We start from the raw sequence: 19504 nt of genomic DNA, 5'->3' as shown, positions 1-19504 counted from the left end.
CAGAATTCCTATGGCTGTGATCAAATTACAAAGAATAAAATTATCCAGAGAACATCAAATGGAGTGGCACTTTATTTACTTCCCTTTGTTCTCCTTTCTTCCACTGAGAAATTAACACATAGTTTCTTTTACAAAAAAAGCCACAGGCAGTGATGGCCTGTGTATCATCTGCACAGATTCACAATACAAGAGTGAACAAAAAGGAGGCATAGCATCTTTTATCTCTTCGTACTTTGTGCAAACCCTGACAGCCTTGCTGCTTGGAACAGTCAAATCACAGAAATTTTTTTAAAGTCTAAAAAAGGCCCATATCAAAACCAAGAAGTGTTCATTTTCTGTTGGTGGAACCTGTAGGGGTTTGGGAAGGGGAAGGAAGGTTGAAAAAAATAAAAAAAAATATCAACACAAATGTCAACATTTGATTAGGGATCATAGCTCATTTGCTCTCCGAACTGAGGAATTCTCCAGAGCAGTTACTTCATGCAGCCCAGTGTCTCACTCTTCTCCTGCAGTGACACTAATGTATTTCTACAGCAGAGAGCAACTCTGTTCTCTGCAGTTTTGTTCAGAAGAAAAGCAAACTATTGTTTTTCATTTTAGAGCATCTACTAAAATGTTGCATCACAAGAACAAAACAGACAGTGCTATAGCAACTGGGCTGATGAATGTTTTCTGTAGCTCAGTGCCTAGTCGTGCTATTTTATGTGTCTTTCCAACAGGCTCATTTACTCTGGCCACATTGTCTGTAAAAGTTCCAGGCTCCCTTATGGAGTGAAGCCTCAATACTCCAAGTGTAGTAATGACCAACTGCCAGCTCCCAATTTAATAGTGTGTTGACTAACTTCAAAAGCCATCCCAGGAAATCACCATTACGTGAAACAAGACCATGAAACTCGTGCCACCGTTATAAACTGTAAAGCCAGCTTTTTTTCTTTCTAAATTGTCTTTAATTTCATTTTATTTTTCCCTAAGTCACTACACAAATGTCATTGCCAAAGACTTATCTCTTGCAAAGATGCTGGGACAGTACCAAAACAGTCATAAAATCTAAACATACTTTATAATCAAATTAAACAATGCTAAAGACGACAATTTATTATTCTTAGCTTTATGCTCTGGGCTTTCTAAGATGATCTAAATCACAGTTCACTTTCACATGTCCTATGCAATTAGACTGAAGCCTGAAAAAATACATAGTTTAGAGCCTTCCTATGCCTACCCCCTTTCTCTTTAAAAATCTCTTGTATTCTGTTCTACATCAGCCAGAGAGTATCATAATGACTACCAAGTAAGTTTCATTTCCCTTGATTTCATACAAGAAAAAATATATATATTCTAGGCATACATGGTCTTCCTTTGTCCTTGTTTCAAAAAAGTTTGAACATAAACATATATATGATACATATATGTATGATGCATATATCACTTGCGTAGAAATTGAACTTTTTCAGTGGTTTTATTTTGGGCTGTGGCTTGTTCCCATCTTTTTTTGTGATCATGTTTCTCCCCCTGTTGCAACCTAAAAATTGTATAACATCCAAACACTTCTACTCTCAAACTGGCCCTTAATCACCACCTCAGAGAACATCTGTAGGTTGTTTACACATAGACTGGCATAATTTCTAGCAGGTCTTACCTGGCACATGAGACTTACAGTGCACATGCCGACAGCCAAGTTTATTAAATATGCAAAGGTAACACAGAGGACTTTGATTCTTCTGTTTTGCAGCTGTTAATTTTTTGTTCAGCCTATAATTCCCCTCTTTTTCTAGAAAAATGTTCATTAAGCTTCAGCACAACCAACTTGAACCTCCAGGGAACATACACCATCTCAACAATGTTCTGGATCTCAATAATGTTGAATACTGTATTTGCTCACTAACAAAAATCTTGTTGCCTTCTCAAATCTTGGTTAGGAACCTTGAATATTAAAGATTAACATACTTAACCCACTGCAACATACAATCTTCTTAGATTGAAGCATAACCTTGGCATATTCCTAAATTCAACTGCCTTAAGATATTAACCACACATTAGTCAAAGATGTTTTTCATTTGGTTTTCACATTTTCTGTTGTTTACCTGTTGCATGGAATCTCCACGCAATTGTTCTTTCACATTTCTTCTAGTATTAACAGATTACCTGTTAACCTGAAAACAGAGGTTCATTGTAAATGCATGGAAAAAAATAGTTGCTTTTCAGCAACACTACAAGATCATTCTACTGAAACACACTACTGATCACTGCTACTGCCCACAGATCTGCATATGTACCAACAACTACTCATGTTCCCAAGTGGACATTGTCTATTATGACACAGGAACTGGTTACTTGCCATATACAAGATCAATCAGCTGTCGTATTACACAATCAGGCTACAGTTCTACCATCCTATTGCAGTCACTTCCCAGCAATGTCAAAATAAAACCATGCTCTCATGTTTTAGCCATGCTATTCCCTCTGACACATTTCTTTTACTGAATCAACCCTAATCCATAGCTGAAAATAACTTTTAGCTGGTACCTTCAATTTATGAGGCTGCTTTAGAAAAGGAAAAGCATTCCTGAAATATAGAAAGCTAGTCTGTATTTTAGACTTTTCCACTCAAACATATTATTGAATGATAGTTTAAGTAAGAGGTTTTTCCACAGGATAAAGCTCACGAGTCCTCAGAAGCTGATCATAACTTCCAAAAACTTCTCCACAATCACAAAATCCATGGGTTGGTTTTCGCACCTTTTTCCAGTTAAAACAAGTGTTGGCACCATAATTCAAAGGCAGCCCATATTTTTAATACTGTTTGCTAAGAAGACCCACTCCTTTCTACCTCCCATTTCAGTCACACAGCCACCAGAAACACTTGCAAAGTGTGTATTCAGATTTTGCTAGCAGAGTGCCCTTTCCTCCCTATGGGAGAAGTCATTACCACACCTCTGCAAGGGAAAAAGGGAGAGGAAATATACTTACTTTCCTCTAAAACAAAACTGCTGTGCTTTCCTCCTCCCATAGTGCCTGAAAGGCCTGAAATCCTGAAGTTTATCTTTGCAACAGTAAGACAGAACTCAATCATTTAGCAAAAAGGGAGTTTAAACAAAATGAACATTTAAAAAATAATTCTAGTCCAAAAGTCGTAGAATCCACTTGTTTTCTAACTCTAAACAATTGTAACTAAGACTATGTACGGGCCTTTATCACATCAGATTGAAGAGAAACAAGGCTCATGGAAGGTCATGTCCAGATCCAAATTCTTCAGTAAAAACCTCTCAAATTACCTCCCTTATTTTCATTTAGAAGTACCCTTATATAAAGGAAACAATGTTTTGTGTCTCCATTATAAGGGATAAGAGTCTTCCACAATCTGGCTATTTTGCTAAATTATCTGTTTACAAATAACAGCGTAATTGTTTAAGACTGTATTCTTCTTACCAAGCGCTATGGAAAGGGATTCCAGAGCTAATTTATCACTGCACTATGGGGCTATAGGAAATAAAAGATAATGGCCTGCAAATAGATACATAACTATTTCAGTGAAAACATCTGAGGGACTACTGTTAGCTCCCAATGCAAACACATAGCAAAGAAGTGAAATTCCATCGAGAGGCTTTCTTTTTAATTTCTGGTCCCATTTTCCCCCTCTTCCAAAAGAGAAAGTGTTGTGCCTGCTAATAAAGGCATACTAAGCAGGGCGGGGAGATGGGGGGAGTAGTTTGTGTAATCTGTAACTTTTATTACGCCTCCATCCTAATCTCAGAGGAACCCAAACATTAAGAAGTCAGTAACTTTAACTGAAACCCTGAAATTTAAAATTTGCTTTCAGTAACCTGAAAGAAAGAGGAGAAAGACATTTGTTTCAACTAGTTTACAGTGTTGGAACTTGCAGCAAATGAATACTTCTCTTTGTAGCAAACAATAAGAGAAAATATCTACCAAGACAGTTACAGTATTTGATATGGAACATTCAAAATTACACATGAAGGGTGACTGATTAGTTCAGGGTTAATAACGCATTCTTCCTTAAAAGAAGAAAATAAAAAAGCATAGTTCAAGCTGAGTCCAAAATTGGCAGGTGACAGAAAGCAGCGACCTCAGATGACTGTTCTAGGACCACATCCCAAAATCCAGCACAATTAGCACTAATTGGTCAGCAGTCTCAGCAGAAATGCCAAGAATTGAGCAAGCATTGAAAACCAAAGTCTCCACCTCTCCCCAGGAAGGATGCTCTCTTCAGGTCAGGAATTTGAAACACCAGCACAGAGAAGTCAGCACGTACCATATTAGCACAACACTGGGCCCATAGAAACAGGGCTCATGAGCAACTGAGGAGCATCTACAGCATCAGCAGCATTTCAATTTGTTACTTCACTTGCAGCACCTATCATATTTACCATACACCAGAAACCATCAGTAAGTACAGTTCCACTATGACTATGGAGAATTGTTTTTTGTAGCGCAACACAGAATATCATTTATCAGGAACACCACTGACATCTTCCACCCACATTCAATTACCCAGATATGCGGGACTGCGTAAGTTACTTCTGCTTCAGGGTAAAATGCTTTGCAGAAAATTATATGAAGAGTGCCCGGCATGAAAACGTCACAGGGCAGCCAGAGAGTCACGCAGGTCTGCAAGCAGTGGATATGCAATAGGAAGCTTACAGGGCAACTTTGGAACATGAAGCCTCAGAGCAGTTTTTCTTGATTAAAAACAGAAAAGAAAGCAAAAGGGAGGGCAGAACTCTTCCAGAGTCCCTGATGACTAGCACTGACAGGATAGCTTCAAACAGCACTATTTTCCAGCTATACAGTGAGTGCAGGTTTCTTAAAAATAAGCTCAAATGATCTGCATGAGGCAGAAGACAAAGACAGTTAGTTGTCTAGAGGGGAATTGGTGAAGCACTATGAGGTTTTAGGCATCTACTGCTTCAGGACTTCGTGAATTTGGCCAGGGTAATTGAGCCCTAAGGGAAAGAGGGAAAAAAAAGAATAAAGTCCCTGAAAAATGGCAGCAATCAAAAAGCACTGTGGTAAAATACTACGGTAAGATTGTCTCATATATCAAATATTGATCCAACTCCTGTAAACACATGAAGTTCATGGAAGTAAATTTTTGTATTAATCCTACATTCATGCCTTAATAGAACTACCTCATATTTTATATTCATTTTCATTCTTGCGGCAATAGCGAAATATTTTCACCTCAAAAATCAAATTTGCCTTTAAATGCAAGAGGATTCTAAAAGCGTGTCCTGAAATATTTCACTCATGCCCTCTCTCTCCTCCTTTCCAAAATAGTACTGAAATGCTATTAAAAATGTTATATCCTAGAACCCATCTTCTCTCCTGTTAAGCTGCATTCTGCTTGCAAATAGGAGTGATTGGTGCAGCAGTTAAGAAAAACAACACACAAACAGGAAGTTTTATGTCCTCTTCCATTCTATTTCTCAATTTTTCAATTTTATTTCTAGAGAAGCCCGATACATAAACAGAGCACTAGAGAGCACAGCCTTCTATAAAAAAGAATTTACAATAAAGTACCTATTTATGACACAATTTCATTTGACACTGATCATAATTAGACACGTGGCAAAACAAAACAGTTACATTTAGGTCAGCCTCATCACTCAAGATGTGGACAACCTTCCTCTGAAAGGTGCTGGTGGCATGTTCTTTTTGAGTTTTGAAAATGCAAAAGTAAGCATGGGGGCAGGTTAGATGACAAAGTTTTACACTATATTAAAGTGCCTTCTCATCACAGCCACAAAATTTAGATATGCACCAAATGGCTGACTGTACAACATTGCTACCATTTAAGTTAAACTGCAGCAAAAGGATTTGATAATGAACATGTGCTATGGCTGTACAGCAGACTCATAGCAGGCCCAGATCCAGATCAAAATTCAGCAGATTAATAAGATCTTTTCACAGGGGGTAAAACGTGAAGTTCCTTTTGATAGGAAGTAGGCAACCCAGTCATAGTTGAAAACTGCTGCACAATAGTTCTGACTATTTTAGTTTTCACTCATAAGCTAAGAGGGCAATAGCACAGAGAATCACAGAAAATCACAAGTTGGAAGACCTCTGGAGGTCACACAGACAAATCTCCTGCCAATTTCAGGAGCCAATTTCAAAGCTAGGTCTAGCTGCTAAGGACCTTAACCATTACAGTTTTTAATACCTCTAGAGATGGAAATAAAGCAGACTCTTTGGGCAGACCACTCCAGTGCTCAGCTACACTTGCTGTGCAGAAATGTTGCCCTTACATGCAATTCTGCTGCAGCAGCTAGTTCCCGCTGCCTCTTTTCCTCTCACATCACCTCTGAGAAAAGCCTAGCTCCATCTCCATCTTCTATAGTGACAAACCACCAGGTAGGCAGTGACAGCATTAGAAAACCCCTGGAGTCTTCTCCCCTCCAAATTAAATGAAACCAACTCCCCCTACCTCTACTCTTATGTCATGTCCTCCAGCTACCAAGCACTGCACTTTCCCCAGACTCTCAGAATCTCTCAAACTGGGAGCCTGAAACCGGCCATGGTATTCTAAACATGACCTCATGAGTGCTAAATAGACAGGTATAATCCCTTCTCCCTGTCTGATGGGGACAATCTTGCTCACACAGCCTGTAGCAATGCATTAGGTTATTTCTTCTCAGGTACAAGAATTTGTGCTGGGGCCTTTTTGATGTTTTTAAAAAACTTTATGGTGTCCCTGTCAGACCATCCCTCCCACTTGAGGCCCCAGTGAATTCCCAGTGAATATTGACTGTTCCTCCACAATCAAATATCATTCACAAACCTGCTGAAGGTGCACTCTGTCCCACTGTTTGGATTCATAACAAAGCTAAACAGTACCAGCCTCAGCCCCAACCCTTGAGAAACACACCAGTGGTCCAGCCAGTTTTCTTCCCGCCTTTTGGCTTATCTACCCCTCCATATATCCCTAATTTGTCTATAACAGACTGTGTCAAATGCCCTTCTGAAATCAAGATCAGGGAACACTACTGCTTTCCCTTCACCAAAGAGACAGCAACAACTTTCTCACCGAAACCAATCAGGTTGGGCACCCTTCTTAAAAACCTATGCTGGCTCTTCACAGTCAACGCCTTGTTCTTTTATGCTTGGAAATGATTCACTATGCTAAATTATTGCTTGGGGACTTACTAAAACATTTTCTTCAAGGACTGAGGACACATGGGGTTTGGGGAAAAAAGACTTAGTGAGATCCTAAATCTCACGATCAAGAGGTCTTCCCAATCCTTTACCTACAAGTTTCTCCTTGAAATTCTGCCCATTCTCCTCATCTTCATCTCCAGTCACAACCAGATTCTGCATTTGTAGCAATCACTTGTCTTCATGAACCAGTTTATCCTACCCTCAGGAAGTGGATATGAGTTCTCAGGATCTCATCTCTCTCGTTTATCAAAACATGAACATATCCCTCTAATAACCCACTGATTTTTTACAAAATTCCAAAGGGAATCAATCCATAACACATTAACATTTAACAACGGACATCTTGCCTACACACCAAAGCCTCTAACTGTCCTTGTCTGTTACTGTTAAACTACATACAAAGGTGCAATTTGATACCAATAGAGAATTAAATTCCATTATAACTATTGTATTTCCAATTTGAATTTAATATGTTGTCCCTATTTCTAGTTTTCATGTCTTTTGACTTACTGAAGTAATTTCCACCCTTCACCTGCCTGTTTGGGGTTTTTTTTAAGCCATTAAAAAGTTTTTCCCTTCAGCCTTCCATTGCTTCTGGAGTTGCTCTGATTATTCTATAATAAATGCCAGTAACAAATCAATTTTCATCTCCCAAGACTTCCAGATGCTTATCATTTCAAGTATTCTCCCACCAGTTTTCAGCTTTTCAACTTTTAATCCATATTCAAAAAGAAATTATGTCCATCTCATTAATTTTAAATGATCATTGAGTTATGTGCATTCTTAGACTATTCACATTTCTCCAAATAAGGTTTTCTTGTTCTTTCATTCTTTCAATCACTAAACACTACCATGCTATATTGTTGCACTTTAAATTCTGTAAGTCTTCATTAGCTGTATGTTAACCCTGTTCTGCTTAGCATACACCCAAGTCATGTTTCATCCCACACCTGAACATATACTATCACACGTAATCACAACAGATGCCAGTTCTCCTACAGTCATTTCCAACACAAACAAAGTGTGGGTGTTTGCAAGGTGGGGTGGTTACCATTTACACTTCTCAGTTTTCTGAGGTGGTAAATCTATACGCTCTTGAGTATTGACTCATGAGATGCCGATATAACATCATTTTATGTTATTTACTAGATCTCCTGTTTTGAAATAGACAATTTTTTCACCAGTGCACTTTTAGTCTTTTTGTATTTCAGTAGATAGGTCATTATAGCCAAGGTTCCCTTTAATTCTGGCCTTCTCCATTCTATAAGGCTTTATGGTAGATCTAGATCCAATTAGAATGTTCCTTATACAACTAGAACAATATTAGACACTCCAGACTTAACTTTTTCATCAAAAAAAAAAAAAAAAGGTGCGTAATTTAGCAATCCTTTTGACAACAGAGGAGCTCCTTCATTTTCCAACCAACAACTAGCTTAGTACCGTAGTCTACTTCAGGACATGCTTCCACAATTAATTTTGTTCTCACTTCAACTGTCCAATAAATACGTACTACATCGCTGCTGTAATGCTCTAATGCTGGAACGCCTCTTCATCCACACTTGATTACCTGTGGTTCATACCCAAATGTGATCAAGTACCAATGATTTATTTTCTAAATCAACTAGAAGTCATGTAAATATTAGAAAACTTATCTATGTTAAATTCATTGGAACCAGGATTAACCTACCCATTTCTCAACACAGCCTTTCATGCTTTTATTGCTCCACCCCCCAAGACCTTCACATTTTTTTCATAATTTCATAGGAACAGAGCCTTTGCTGCTACTCTCAAAATTCAGCAGAATGTAAGTGTCCTCTGGAATGCAATCACCGCTATCATGGCAAAAAAGGATTTTGGCTAACCCTCCCTGTGGTTTTATAAATTTAACACTAGCCATAAAAAAAAATGAAATAGCAGAAAATGTGAGAGAATTTCATATTAAGTTATGTATACTTAAAAAAGAACCACATGATACATGTTTCAGATGCATCATTTCTCTTCACAGCTGAAGAATTCAGAAACTCAGCAAAGTTACCATGTAGGACTTCAAGAGTGAAGACTCATGTTGGATCAGGTTTGAGATTTCAAGTATTTATATGAAGGGGGTTGCTTATTTATTTATTTATAAAGAGGGTTCTTCTCAAGAAGTCATCACAAAAAATTAGAAAATACTCTCTCAGCTATTAGCTATGCTCCTCAGTCTATCCTGCAGTGGATGAAAGCTGCAGTCCCTGAATGCTAGCAGTGTGCTTCAAAAATAGCACAGTGAAGTTCCACAAGCAGGATACATATTTCAAGGTAATCATTTACCTGTCTGACAGATGCACTATTCTTTCACTTCCATCAGGGAAGTTAGAGAAAGTTTCCCAATTTTCTACTTCATTTTCATAAGTAATGTTGTAGTTCTGGTCCCTCAGAAAGATCTATTGATTTGTACCTTACCATGATTTTTCTGTTCCCAATAAAATTTTAAGTTCGTTCTTGTCTGAGCTAGTTGGATGTGCCTAATAGAAGACATTCTTTAAGGAACAATCACATATTAGCAAGAACGCAGAGCAGGCCCCCACAAAACACTTTTCTAGTAGTTCACTCTGAGTGTCAAAGCTGCTAACAACAGTAAAGCAAAATTTATTACACATTATCCTGACAACACAATGCTAAGTATACACATTTTGCCCTGGCATGACAGTAATTCCAGTGTAAAAGAATCAAATAGCAACGCTAGTGAAAACTTCTATCTGACAAAACTCACTTTGGTGAAAATAAATTAGTGAAAGAAAAATCAGCAAAAAGAAATATCCTAAACCTTGGATTTCCTGTTTTTCAGCAATACTGTAATATGTCACCAAAGTGTTTATTTTTGTTTCTCCTCTTAAAAAATTTGCAAACTTAAGACTATGTATGCTGAGCATTACTATTACACAAAGCTGCTAAAAAGAGGAACAATTATGACTTTCCCCAGTCCAGTTCAATAATAAAGCTTTGTTTATTCTTTTATAAACATTGCATTTTAAAAAAGACAAACACTAACTTCAAGAATTTGTCTTAAATATTTCACTGGCACTTTTTTTAATGTTTATTTTATTGGCACTCTGTTATGCTTCAGTGGGCACTTCACATGAAACATTTAGATGCTAGTTCATGAAGCAAATGCCCTGTACACAAAGCAGTAATTCATATACTCTAGAGTAAATCACTTTTGTCAGAACTGAACTATATTAGTGTATCTGCTGAGTACACAAGACATGTACAAAGTTGTGAAATTCCAAAGACAGAAGTATACAGAGCACTACAAGAAACCCTTCCTGACATGCTGTCATAGTTGCTTTTAATTTGTGATTTCCATACCATTTTCTCATGTAAGTATTAACTTTTCTGTCACCAGACTCCCATATATCATTGCCTTACATTGACACCTGCTGGAAGTGACTGGGATTGTAAACCATTCCTTTTTTCCTCAGTCGGTGTCTGATTTAACTCTACAACAAACCAGCAATTCTGCTTTCAGTAAACTAAGCACAGACATCTGAATAAAAAAAGCTGCATAACTTTTTAATGAACAGAAAAACATACAGTGTATACTTCTAAGGTACACTAAAATTCCCAAGGCTATCACTGAATGTATTCTCAATCAGAAAATATATTTTAATAAAAGCCTTTAAGAAGATTTTTTACTAGCCCTTGGGTAGATTTAAACTCAAGAAATTAAATATCCAACCATTTACTAGGCTTTCAGTCTAATTAGCAAACAACTATTACTGCAAGATTCACTAAATGGTTCTTTTGACAAACATTGTTACAAACAAGCTTATACACAAAAATGTGATGAAACAGATTTAAAGCACTTTTCCTAGTGCTTATGAGAAGAAAATTAAAAACCATGTCTTTATGAAAAAAGATTTGCCTTATTCACAAAAGCAAACAAGGCTCTTTAATGATAGAATTGATAAAGGAAAGAATAACTGAGGCACGCTCATTAGAATAGCTTGTATGTACACAAACTACTGTCTATCATCCTTCATAATGAATGTACACCTCTTAGTACAGATTTGTAAACTAAAGCACACTAAAACATCCATTTGATAACAATGTGATTCTCCCCATATGCCAGAACTTACTCTACAAAATTCACTGTTATGAACCAGATATGGCATTGTACCCTCTTCTTACTTCCAAACTCTACAGTAGAGGTGGGATCTCTTTTACTTGATGTCATTTTTGTATTTCCCATAATAGAAAACACATTTCATAGTGAAGTAAATGTGATGAGCTATGGCAGCTTTGCTTTGTCTTTGGAACAAGACATGGTCATGCACTTTGGCTTTCACACACCTTGTATGCAAAACTCAGGCATAGTTTCCCCGAACACAGGCAATTTTAAAGTATCACAAGCAGCAGTAATAAAACCAAACAAAAAAACACCAACCAACCAACAAAAAAAAAAAAAAAACAAACCAAAACTTCAAAGGCAAACAAATAGATTTTCTATAAAGTTATGTCAGTATAGAGCTGAAGACCTCTCCAATTTTATATTTTTCTGAAGTTACAAAGCAAGATCCTTATATTAAATTTCAATAATACACCACAGTATAACCATTCCACAGTAGCTTAGATCATTACCATAGTATTAAAGTTCTGAACTACTGAACCGGTGGAAAAAAAGGAAATGCAATCTCAGTGGAAGCAGAAATAATCAGCCACCAGAACAGGTAACAGCAAAAATATGAGTATGAGTGGTAGCCTACATCAACACGCTTTTCCTCCAACCTTTCCTTATATTTTATCTCTGAAAGAACTCTATAAATACAAGCAGGTGAAGTAAAAATTTCACGGCTGCGTATTAGTCTGCTTAACTCATTCCTAATTAAAAGTTTCACAAAGCTCAAAAAACACTGATCAGAGAACAGTTATTCTACATAATGGGTAAGCCAGGAGTTAAAGTACTGTGTTTACCAAGAATTAACCAACTCCTTTGAAAAATGAAATGTGGTAGTATTTTACAAAAGATCATTGAATGTTAACAGTTTCCTTCCAGACACTTAAATGGTAGGCAAGAGAGTACTTTTTAAAAAAATTTATCACTCTGACAAGTACAGGAGGTTTTTTTGTATTCATTCTTTAACAAGACACACACAATGAGAGCACAGCAGGCTTTAAAAACACATTAGATAGCCTAGATACTTTTGACACTCATACCATTCTTACTTTCTTTTTATCTCAGAAAGACAACAGAGTTAGCATTAGACACTCTCAAGATCTAGGGCTTACATTTCTTACCTTACAAAGCTTCTGGTAACGGGGAGAAGAAACTGCCATCCTCTGTAAACGATGCAACAACACCACAACTTTCTGCAGAGATGTTCTCACCACAGCCATCATTTTAAGTTTGCCACACTTCTGAAGACACCTCAGAATTTGCATTATAAATGAAGAGCAACTATCATTTCCTCCCGGTCACTGGACAATGATTTGCCAGCTTTCTGAGCATGCTCTCTTCCAGGACTGCTTTTGCGATCCACAGGCTTTATACGTTTCAAAGGCAAAGGAGGTTGATATAGCATAAGTTTCTCTCCCAAAATAACCCCAGTAAACAAATGTAAAAAAATAACAGCCTTCACGGATTCTTCTAACCGGTACTGCTTGGCTCTGCTTGTGCAGAGGGTAAATGAAGTTGTTGAGTAGCCGAGCGCCTGCCACCGTTCAGGAGTGCACTAAATAGCCAGGAAGGGTTATTAATTTAAGCCTGAAAGCTGCAGGAACAAAAAAGGAATTCCTCCAGGAAGACGGCTCCAGTGTATCACAACAGTTGTTCTCCCCAGTAGCTGCTTTCTATCAGCAGACTGAGCATTTGCTCCCTCACTCTGGGAAAGGATGCTCTCGCTCTCAGACTGAACGCAGCTCTGGCAGAGCTGTAGAGTGAGTGAATAACAGACTGTGTTATAAATCTTGAGAGGGGAGCAGACGGATACCTGCCCTAATTATATCAGCCATACGTTAAAGGCTAATAAATCACACAGGCACTTCTCAAAACTAGATTACCCAATACAAAAGGAAAAACCGCAGGAGGTAAACCTCTCTGCTATGAAAACTCTCTTAAATCTAATTTAGTCAAAGGGATCTCAAAGGATTCTCACTTGCCCAGAAAGTAGGAATGTTTTTCAGGAGCCATTTCCAATTAAAATCTTTTCCTGAATGACTTAAGCCAAGAAAGGTTAGGGTTTTGACAAATTAAAATCATACAGTTGTGCCATCACCCCTTTTCCTAGCCATCCTTGAATCCAAAGAGCTAACATAATTTTAATGTTTTTCCTATGACAAAGCAGAATTATTTAAGGACAGCAGTAGGACACTCAAGAGCATGGAAATGTTTTGCTACCAGCAAGACAACTCCCAATGCAATACAGCCAACATACTCCTAGGTGTGGCAATACTGCAGCGTAACCAGAGACAGCTATTTCTCATTACTTCCAAAGGTTCTACGATGAATCTACTTAAATTTGTATTAGCAGGACTGCTGTAGCAAAGGTTGAGGGAGGCCATTATCAACACAATAGGTGGTAGACATACATATTGTCATGGTAGACATGCATATTGCCACACAAACAGGTATGTGCACATTTCAAGCACATTAATCAGCACAGTACAAAGGCACCAACTGCAGGTAGCATGACAAGTTCATATGATCCAAGATAATTCATAGCTTAGATATCAGTGCATTATAAACTGGTTGTCCTCCTCTCAGGCACCTTCCATCTGAGGGGATGAATGCCAAGTTCTTCACGCAAGACATTTAAAAACTCTTCCTATCCAATTCTGCTAACACAACCTTGTCACTCTTATTTTTAGAACTGAATCAGTGTTTCCACCAGTCCTTAGGTACACTCCTTTCACATGTACTCTCTTTTGTTCCCGATCTGTCCAGCACCAATGGCACCACCATTTTGAGGAAAAAGAGCCTTCATTCTAATTTGAATATAGAAATATTACCACCTGTATTCTCCACCTTGACAGACTCACCTTCTTTCCTCATCTCCACCACTTACTTGAACCATTCACTTGTACTTCATTGCTCCTGACTTAAATCTACTCTTCTCCCCCGCCACAAGTTTGTTCCTTTAACCTACCAACTCTAGCCTAGCATCATTAGCTGACACCCTATTACCAAACATCTTTTGAAGGAACCTATGAAGCAGCACAAGTCCAAAAACAACACTGAGGCATTCATGAATCAGTGTGCAAAAGCTCAAACCTCTTCTATGTAAGATAGAACCCACGGTCCACACCTGCAGCCTCCTTTCAGTTCTGCTTTCCTCCTTCCCAACTAATATACAAGTTTGAATCAAGCAGTGAGACAAACAGCCAGACCACCACTAGTCATGTTGATTCTAATTTACATTAAAACAAAACTTTCAAATTATTTTGAACATCTTTACATCTGTAGGCACAGGACTTCACACACATTGACCGTGACATTATTTCTTACTGTTTTCTAGCACATTTTCTACACCTTGCTTCAAATTAGGTTTTAACCTCTTCCAGGCAGCTGCTAAACATTTTACAAGACAAACTGGAGTGTTTCAGTACTAACCTGAAAGCAAAGTCTTCTGAAACATTTAGATACCGGATGAATTTAAAAGACTGAAGATACAATTGCAAATTTCTTCCTTTTCAAAAAGTAATCGTTACCATGCTCGTGTTGCATTATTTGCATAGTACTGCAGCTAGCCTTAGATGTCACAATGGAAGGCAAAACACGGCTTCAACAGTGCCCAGATCACTGATTCCACCTGTAGAGTAGCTTGAGCTGCAGCCAAACAAGTTAGCCCCAAAATGTAATGGAGAATAGTACTCCCACGCACACACAGATGCCGGTTTAACAGATGATCCTATTTTCAAAATGCATGATGTATAACAGCAAAAAAAAAAAAAAATTTCATCATATTTTGTCTATGTTCAGCCTGTATCACCTAGAATTTATCACACCTTAAACTCACAGTAAAATTTTACTCGACGCACAGGCCTTGGGGGCAGAGGCATCTTCACACAGAGTGGGGCATCACAAGCCCTGCATTCTTCTTAAAACCATTTAAAAGAAATACTTCACATATTTAACAAAGCACAAAGAGAAGAACATTGTTATTTTATACCACCCAACAGGGGAATAACAGGAAACGATCTTTGTTTAATCAGATATTAAGCTTAAGAACTTGCAAGGAAGTAAGCTTGATTTTTCTAAGGTACAGTAAGATGTTAGAGCTTCATTTTGTTTTCAAAAGTTCATTTCAACAAATATTTGAAAACAGAAACGTTGATTTAGGAGTATTTGCCAGTGCCATGTCTTCAGTCATATTTAAAGTGAGATTGAAAAATGGTAGGCGACAGTTCATTTCAGAAGCCATTATGCTACAACAGTCTTTGACATGCTCTACTTAACTTTCTCTGGTAGTTGAAAAAAAAAAAATCTCACAATGTTATATAAATTCATGGGTAAGTTAAGTGATTATGCTCCATGTGTGCAGCGTGTGAAAGCATATAGTCAGAGAAGATGATGGAGAATATCAGGTAACAGACTGCTAAACAAGGGTAGGCCGTGCCCAAGCACCTACATCTGCCTCCTCAACAGCTACAAACCAGGACAATAGGCACGGTCAAGAGCTGGTTATAGACCTTCTCCACACAGCAGGCAGTCTTGCCCAGGAGTTCTCCCATCACACAGCACAACTCTGGCTATTTTTAACCAGACTACAGCACAATGGAGCATGAACGATCTTCCATGATCAAGGTGCTTCACAGCTGCATAGAGCCGACAAGCAACTTGTGAAAGAAACAGCTTAATCTTGGTGTGATTGACTGTAGAGAATGCTATGTAGTACAGAAATATGTCTTTTTACACACAGCACTGCCTCATGTTGTTAGCTTCCTGTGGCCCCATTTTATCTCTTCCACCTACACTACACTAGTAATTTGGTGCTTTTTTCTAATAGAAAGTATAATATTAACTTCTACGTGTTGCCATTACAAACTAGTCTCAACATTTTACCGTGCCACATCTCTACAGGTGAGTTACTTGACTAACCAGAATCATATAAACATTGGTAAGTGACATGTCATCTTCAACAAACACAAGCTTACACAAAGTATTGTCTCTTCCTTATGATGACAGTGAGCAGCTTGCTATCAGATACTTTAAACTGTCTTGTTTCATTTAAGTTCAATGTAGATATGCTCAGATTAACAGCACTACTGAAAGCAGCACTTTTTTCACTATAAGACGTTCAAACCCCATGAACTTAAACTACAGACAACATTATTCCAAACCCAGAGTGCAGGACTTAAATGATCTAACCGCTCAGTTCTCTGCATATCAAAATAACTGCTAAATGAGGCAAACTAATTGAAGGAAAAAATATAGTAAAAAATTCAGGAGAAAGATGACACATGAACAGTGTTCATATCAGGTAAACAGGACAAAGAAAATTCATGTATCATAGAAACACAAAACCCTTTTAGCCAGTGATGTTCAACTTTTTGATGCCACAGAATCAAAGATACTGACTTTTAAAAGATCTGTCAAGTCTCCGCACCCTTTCCTCCTATTTTCCCTCAATACAGACTGAGTCCAGATCCTCTCTCTCCCTCCTATCTTCCCAAAGGAGATGTATGGGATATGCAAAGGCAGGAACAGTCAGACAATGTGGCACTCAGCTAATCCATGCTTCTTAGACAGGGAGAAGGGATCTCCCTTCTAGATTTTAGACAAGCTAGGGTGTCCATGTATTAAAAAGGACTGTAGGCGGTGTCAGTTAGCCTCCTCAGTTATTTCTCTGGTTCCCAGTGTGTGGCCTGTACAGGAAGGCAGACCAGCTGGGGAGCTGCTGGGCAGCAGAAGAGGGAGAAATATGATCCAAGTAAAACAACTTCTTGGATTGCTGGAAAAGTAGGAGGAAGGTGGCAGACAGGGATAGGAGACAATGCAGTCCAGAAGGGCTTTATTTGGAGGGAATCAGATTAAATTGTTTGGTTGGACCATCACACAAAATGACTTAGTTTAATCAAGCATACATTTCCTGAATACAGTCACCCTCCAAGGTTTAATACACTTCCTGAATACAGTCATACTCCAAGGACATTTAAGAGCCCTCAGTGCAACATATGCCCACAAAATATGTATTTCAAATCTTAGGAAGAAAAATCTGCTTCCTTCACACATCTGACTTCTAAAATACTCTTTTTTAAATACATTCCAATAGGCTGCAGGTTTCCCCACTCAAGAAGAGAGCTTTCCTTTATAACATTTGTGATTGAGAAAAAGCATGAACAACAACAGTACTATTCAGTTTCTCACCTGCATCTGGTTTCTGAGTTCCCTTATGCAGGCACTGTCCTGAGCAGTGTTCTCACGCTGGGATGCATCTTCTAGAACATTAACTGTCGTCTCTGCCTCTTGAAGCCACTTGAGGAAGCTCTCCAGATCCTTGTGTGAGGCCTGTACTGTCTTCAGCTCTGTCTCCAAGAAATTCTGCCTATCAACAGCTCTGAAAACAAGACAAAGTGTCAAAATATTCCCCCATAACATAGAGCATTACATACTTCATAATGAAACTACTGAAAGGAAATATGAAAGTTATCTCTATTAAGAAACTACACATCTGACACAGCTTGTTTTATCATTATTTATATCACTGTTTCTCTGGTTATTATATCTATAGCTACCCACAGATGTTCTGAACTGGTTTTATATGTCACAGCCCTTTTTAAAAAATCATGTGGAAGAAACTGTTAGCATTTAAAAACCTAGCTTTTCTTTTTTGAGTATTACCATCATGGTTTTATGCTATCCCAAAGAGTAAAACTGTTATTCCCATCTTTGAGAAGTACGAATACTTTTCCTCATCAACAGAAATAACACAGAATAGAAGGACTGAGGGTTTGGGGGATTTTTTTTCTACCTCTTTTACAGTGAGCAGAAACACTTCCCTGAATTTGTAAGAGTTGAAGTGCTGAGGGATGAAAAGTCAAATACCTGGTTCTCTCTACTAAAAGACAAGCCTTTTGACACTATCACTCAAACATACATAATAATACACTGCCACCATAACAGTCAAAACATGCTCAATATGCCTAAATCTCAAAAGACTAGTAGAATATAGTCCAAATTTTCAATCAATCCAAAAGATCTCTGGTTGGTACAAAAGTCTGTGTGTGTAAGAGGACTTTTTTTTAAGATATGAGAAACTCATTTAAAACCTTTGGATTATATTGTTGGTAATCAATTTCAAGATTTCCTAGAAAAGAGATTACGTTATACTTCTGCATAACAGGAGTGTTTCCTTATCATTGAAATGAAGCTCAGGTGGAAGCTGTTATAGTCAGCAATTTTTAAAGCTCTGATTAACCATGTTAATTAAAGCATGACTAGCTAAATTTCACCCATTTGAGGCTGTTATTCCAGTAATCTTTTTTCCCAAAATCAGGACAAAAGAAAGAAACAAGCTGCCCCACATCAGAACACTATACAGAAATCCCTAACAGGGCAACTGTCTAGAATGCTAAATAAGTATGAAGTTCAAGTTTGTTTTTCCATCAAGCACTAACCATATTGTAAGATTTCAGGAGTAAGTGATATTTAATTTCAAGTAATACAAGGCCAAAACACTCAGCATTTGATATTTTCACATGAAGTGAACACCCGTCTCCAGACAGGCCTAAACTTATGGGTCTTCTGCCGCCTCCTAATCTACTTAGGCTTTCTTTCCTCCTTGACATGCTATGGCAACAGTACTGCTCAGCAGTATTAGGGAATCACTGTCTTTACAATCTCAAATTTTAAAAGTAGTTAAAATATTCTTTTTAATCAAAGAAGCTGCAGACACTCAGTACCATTCAGGATGATGTTTCAAAGCAGGTAGTCTGGTTTAATAGCATATCAGAAGAGACAGATGCAAAGAAAAGCTATTTTCCTTCAAGGAAATATCATGCAGTCCCGACTCTGCCAGGCTTAAATTCCTAAGTATTAGAATAACCAACTGAATTTTCTAGAGACTTACTTGCAAAAAGATAGTGTTACAATCCCTACTTTAGGAGCTTAGGTTTTATGTCACTTGTTAATAATTGCTTTATCCAAAATAAAACTCTGTTAATCATTCTTAATTGCATACTTGCCCAAGTTTTGGTTACTGGTAAATGACTAACAGAGCAAGCAGCCTTCATTCTTGCTTCTCACGTGAAGCTCTGGAATGTTTTGCCCTAATAAATAGCATGATAGGGATTACAAAGGGCTTGATAGATATTGCCTAGAAAAGATATCAAGAACCTGCTCAAAAATTAGAGC

At 37.8% G+C, this 19504-nt stretch overlaps 1 protein-coding gene across 6 annotated transcripts in view; it reads right to left on the bottom strand.

Moving 5' to 3' along the window:
- The window catches only part of UTRN (utrophin), a 387073-nt gene that overhangs the window by 203764 nt on the left and 163805 nt on the right, over positions 1-19504 (bottom strand). For 5 of the 6 annotated variants that reach the window (XM_042795633.1, XM_042795636.1, XM_042795635.1 and 2 more), the window contains one exon: positions 17519-17708. In XM_042795633.1, coding sequence (XP_042651567.1) covers positions 17519-17708 — 190 coding nt within the window. Of the gene's footprint in view, positions 1-12450; positions 13057-17518; positions 17709-19504 lie in introns of those variants that run through there. The other variant, XM_042795638.1, reaches the window with a different exon arrangement.

Source organism: Tyto alba, unplaced genomic scaffold (genome assembly GCF_018691265.1).
Source record: "Tyto alba isolate M040663 unplaced genomic scaffold, T.alba_DEE_v4.0 Super-Scaffold_22, whole genome shotgun sequence".
NCBI classification, from domain to species: Eukaryota; Metazoa; Chordata; class Aves; order Strigiformes; family Tytonidae; genus Tyto; species Tyto alba.
This window is presented reverse-complemented; position numbering and strand designations above follow the sequence as displayed.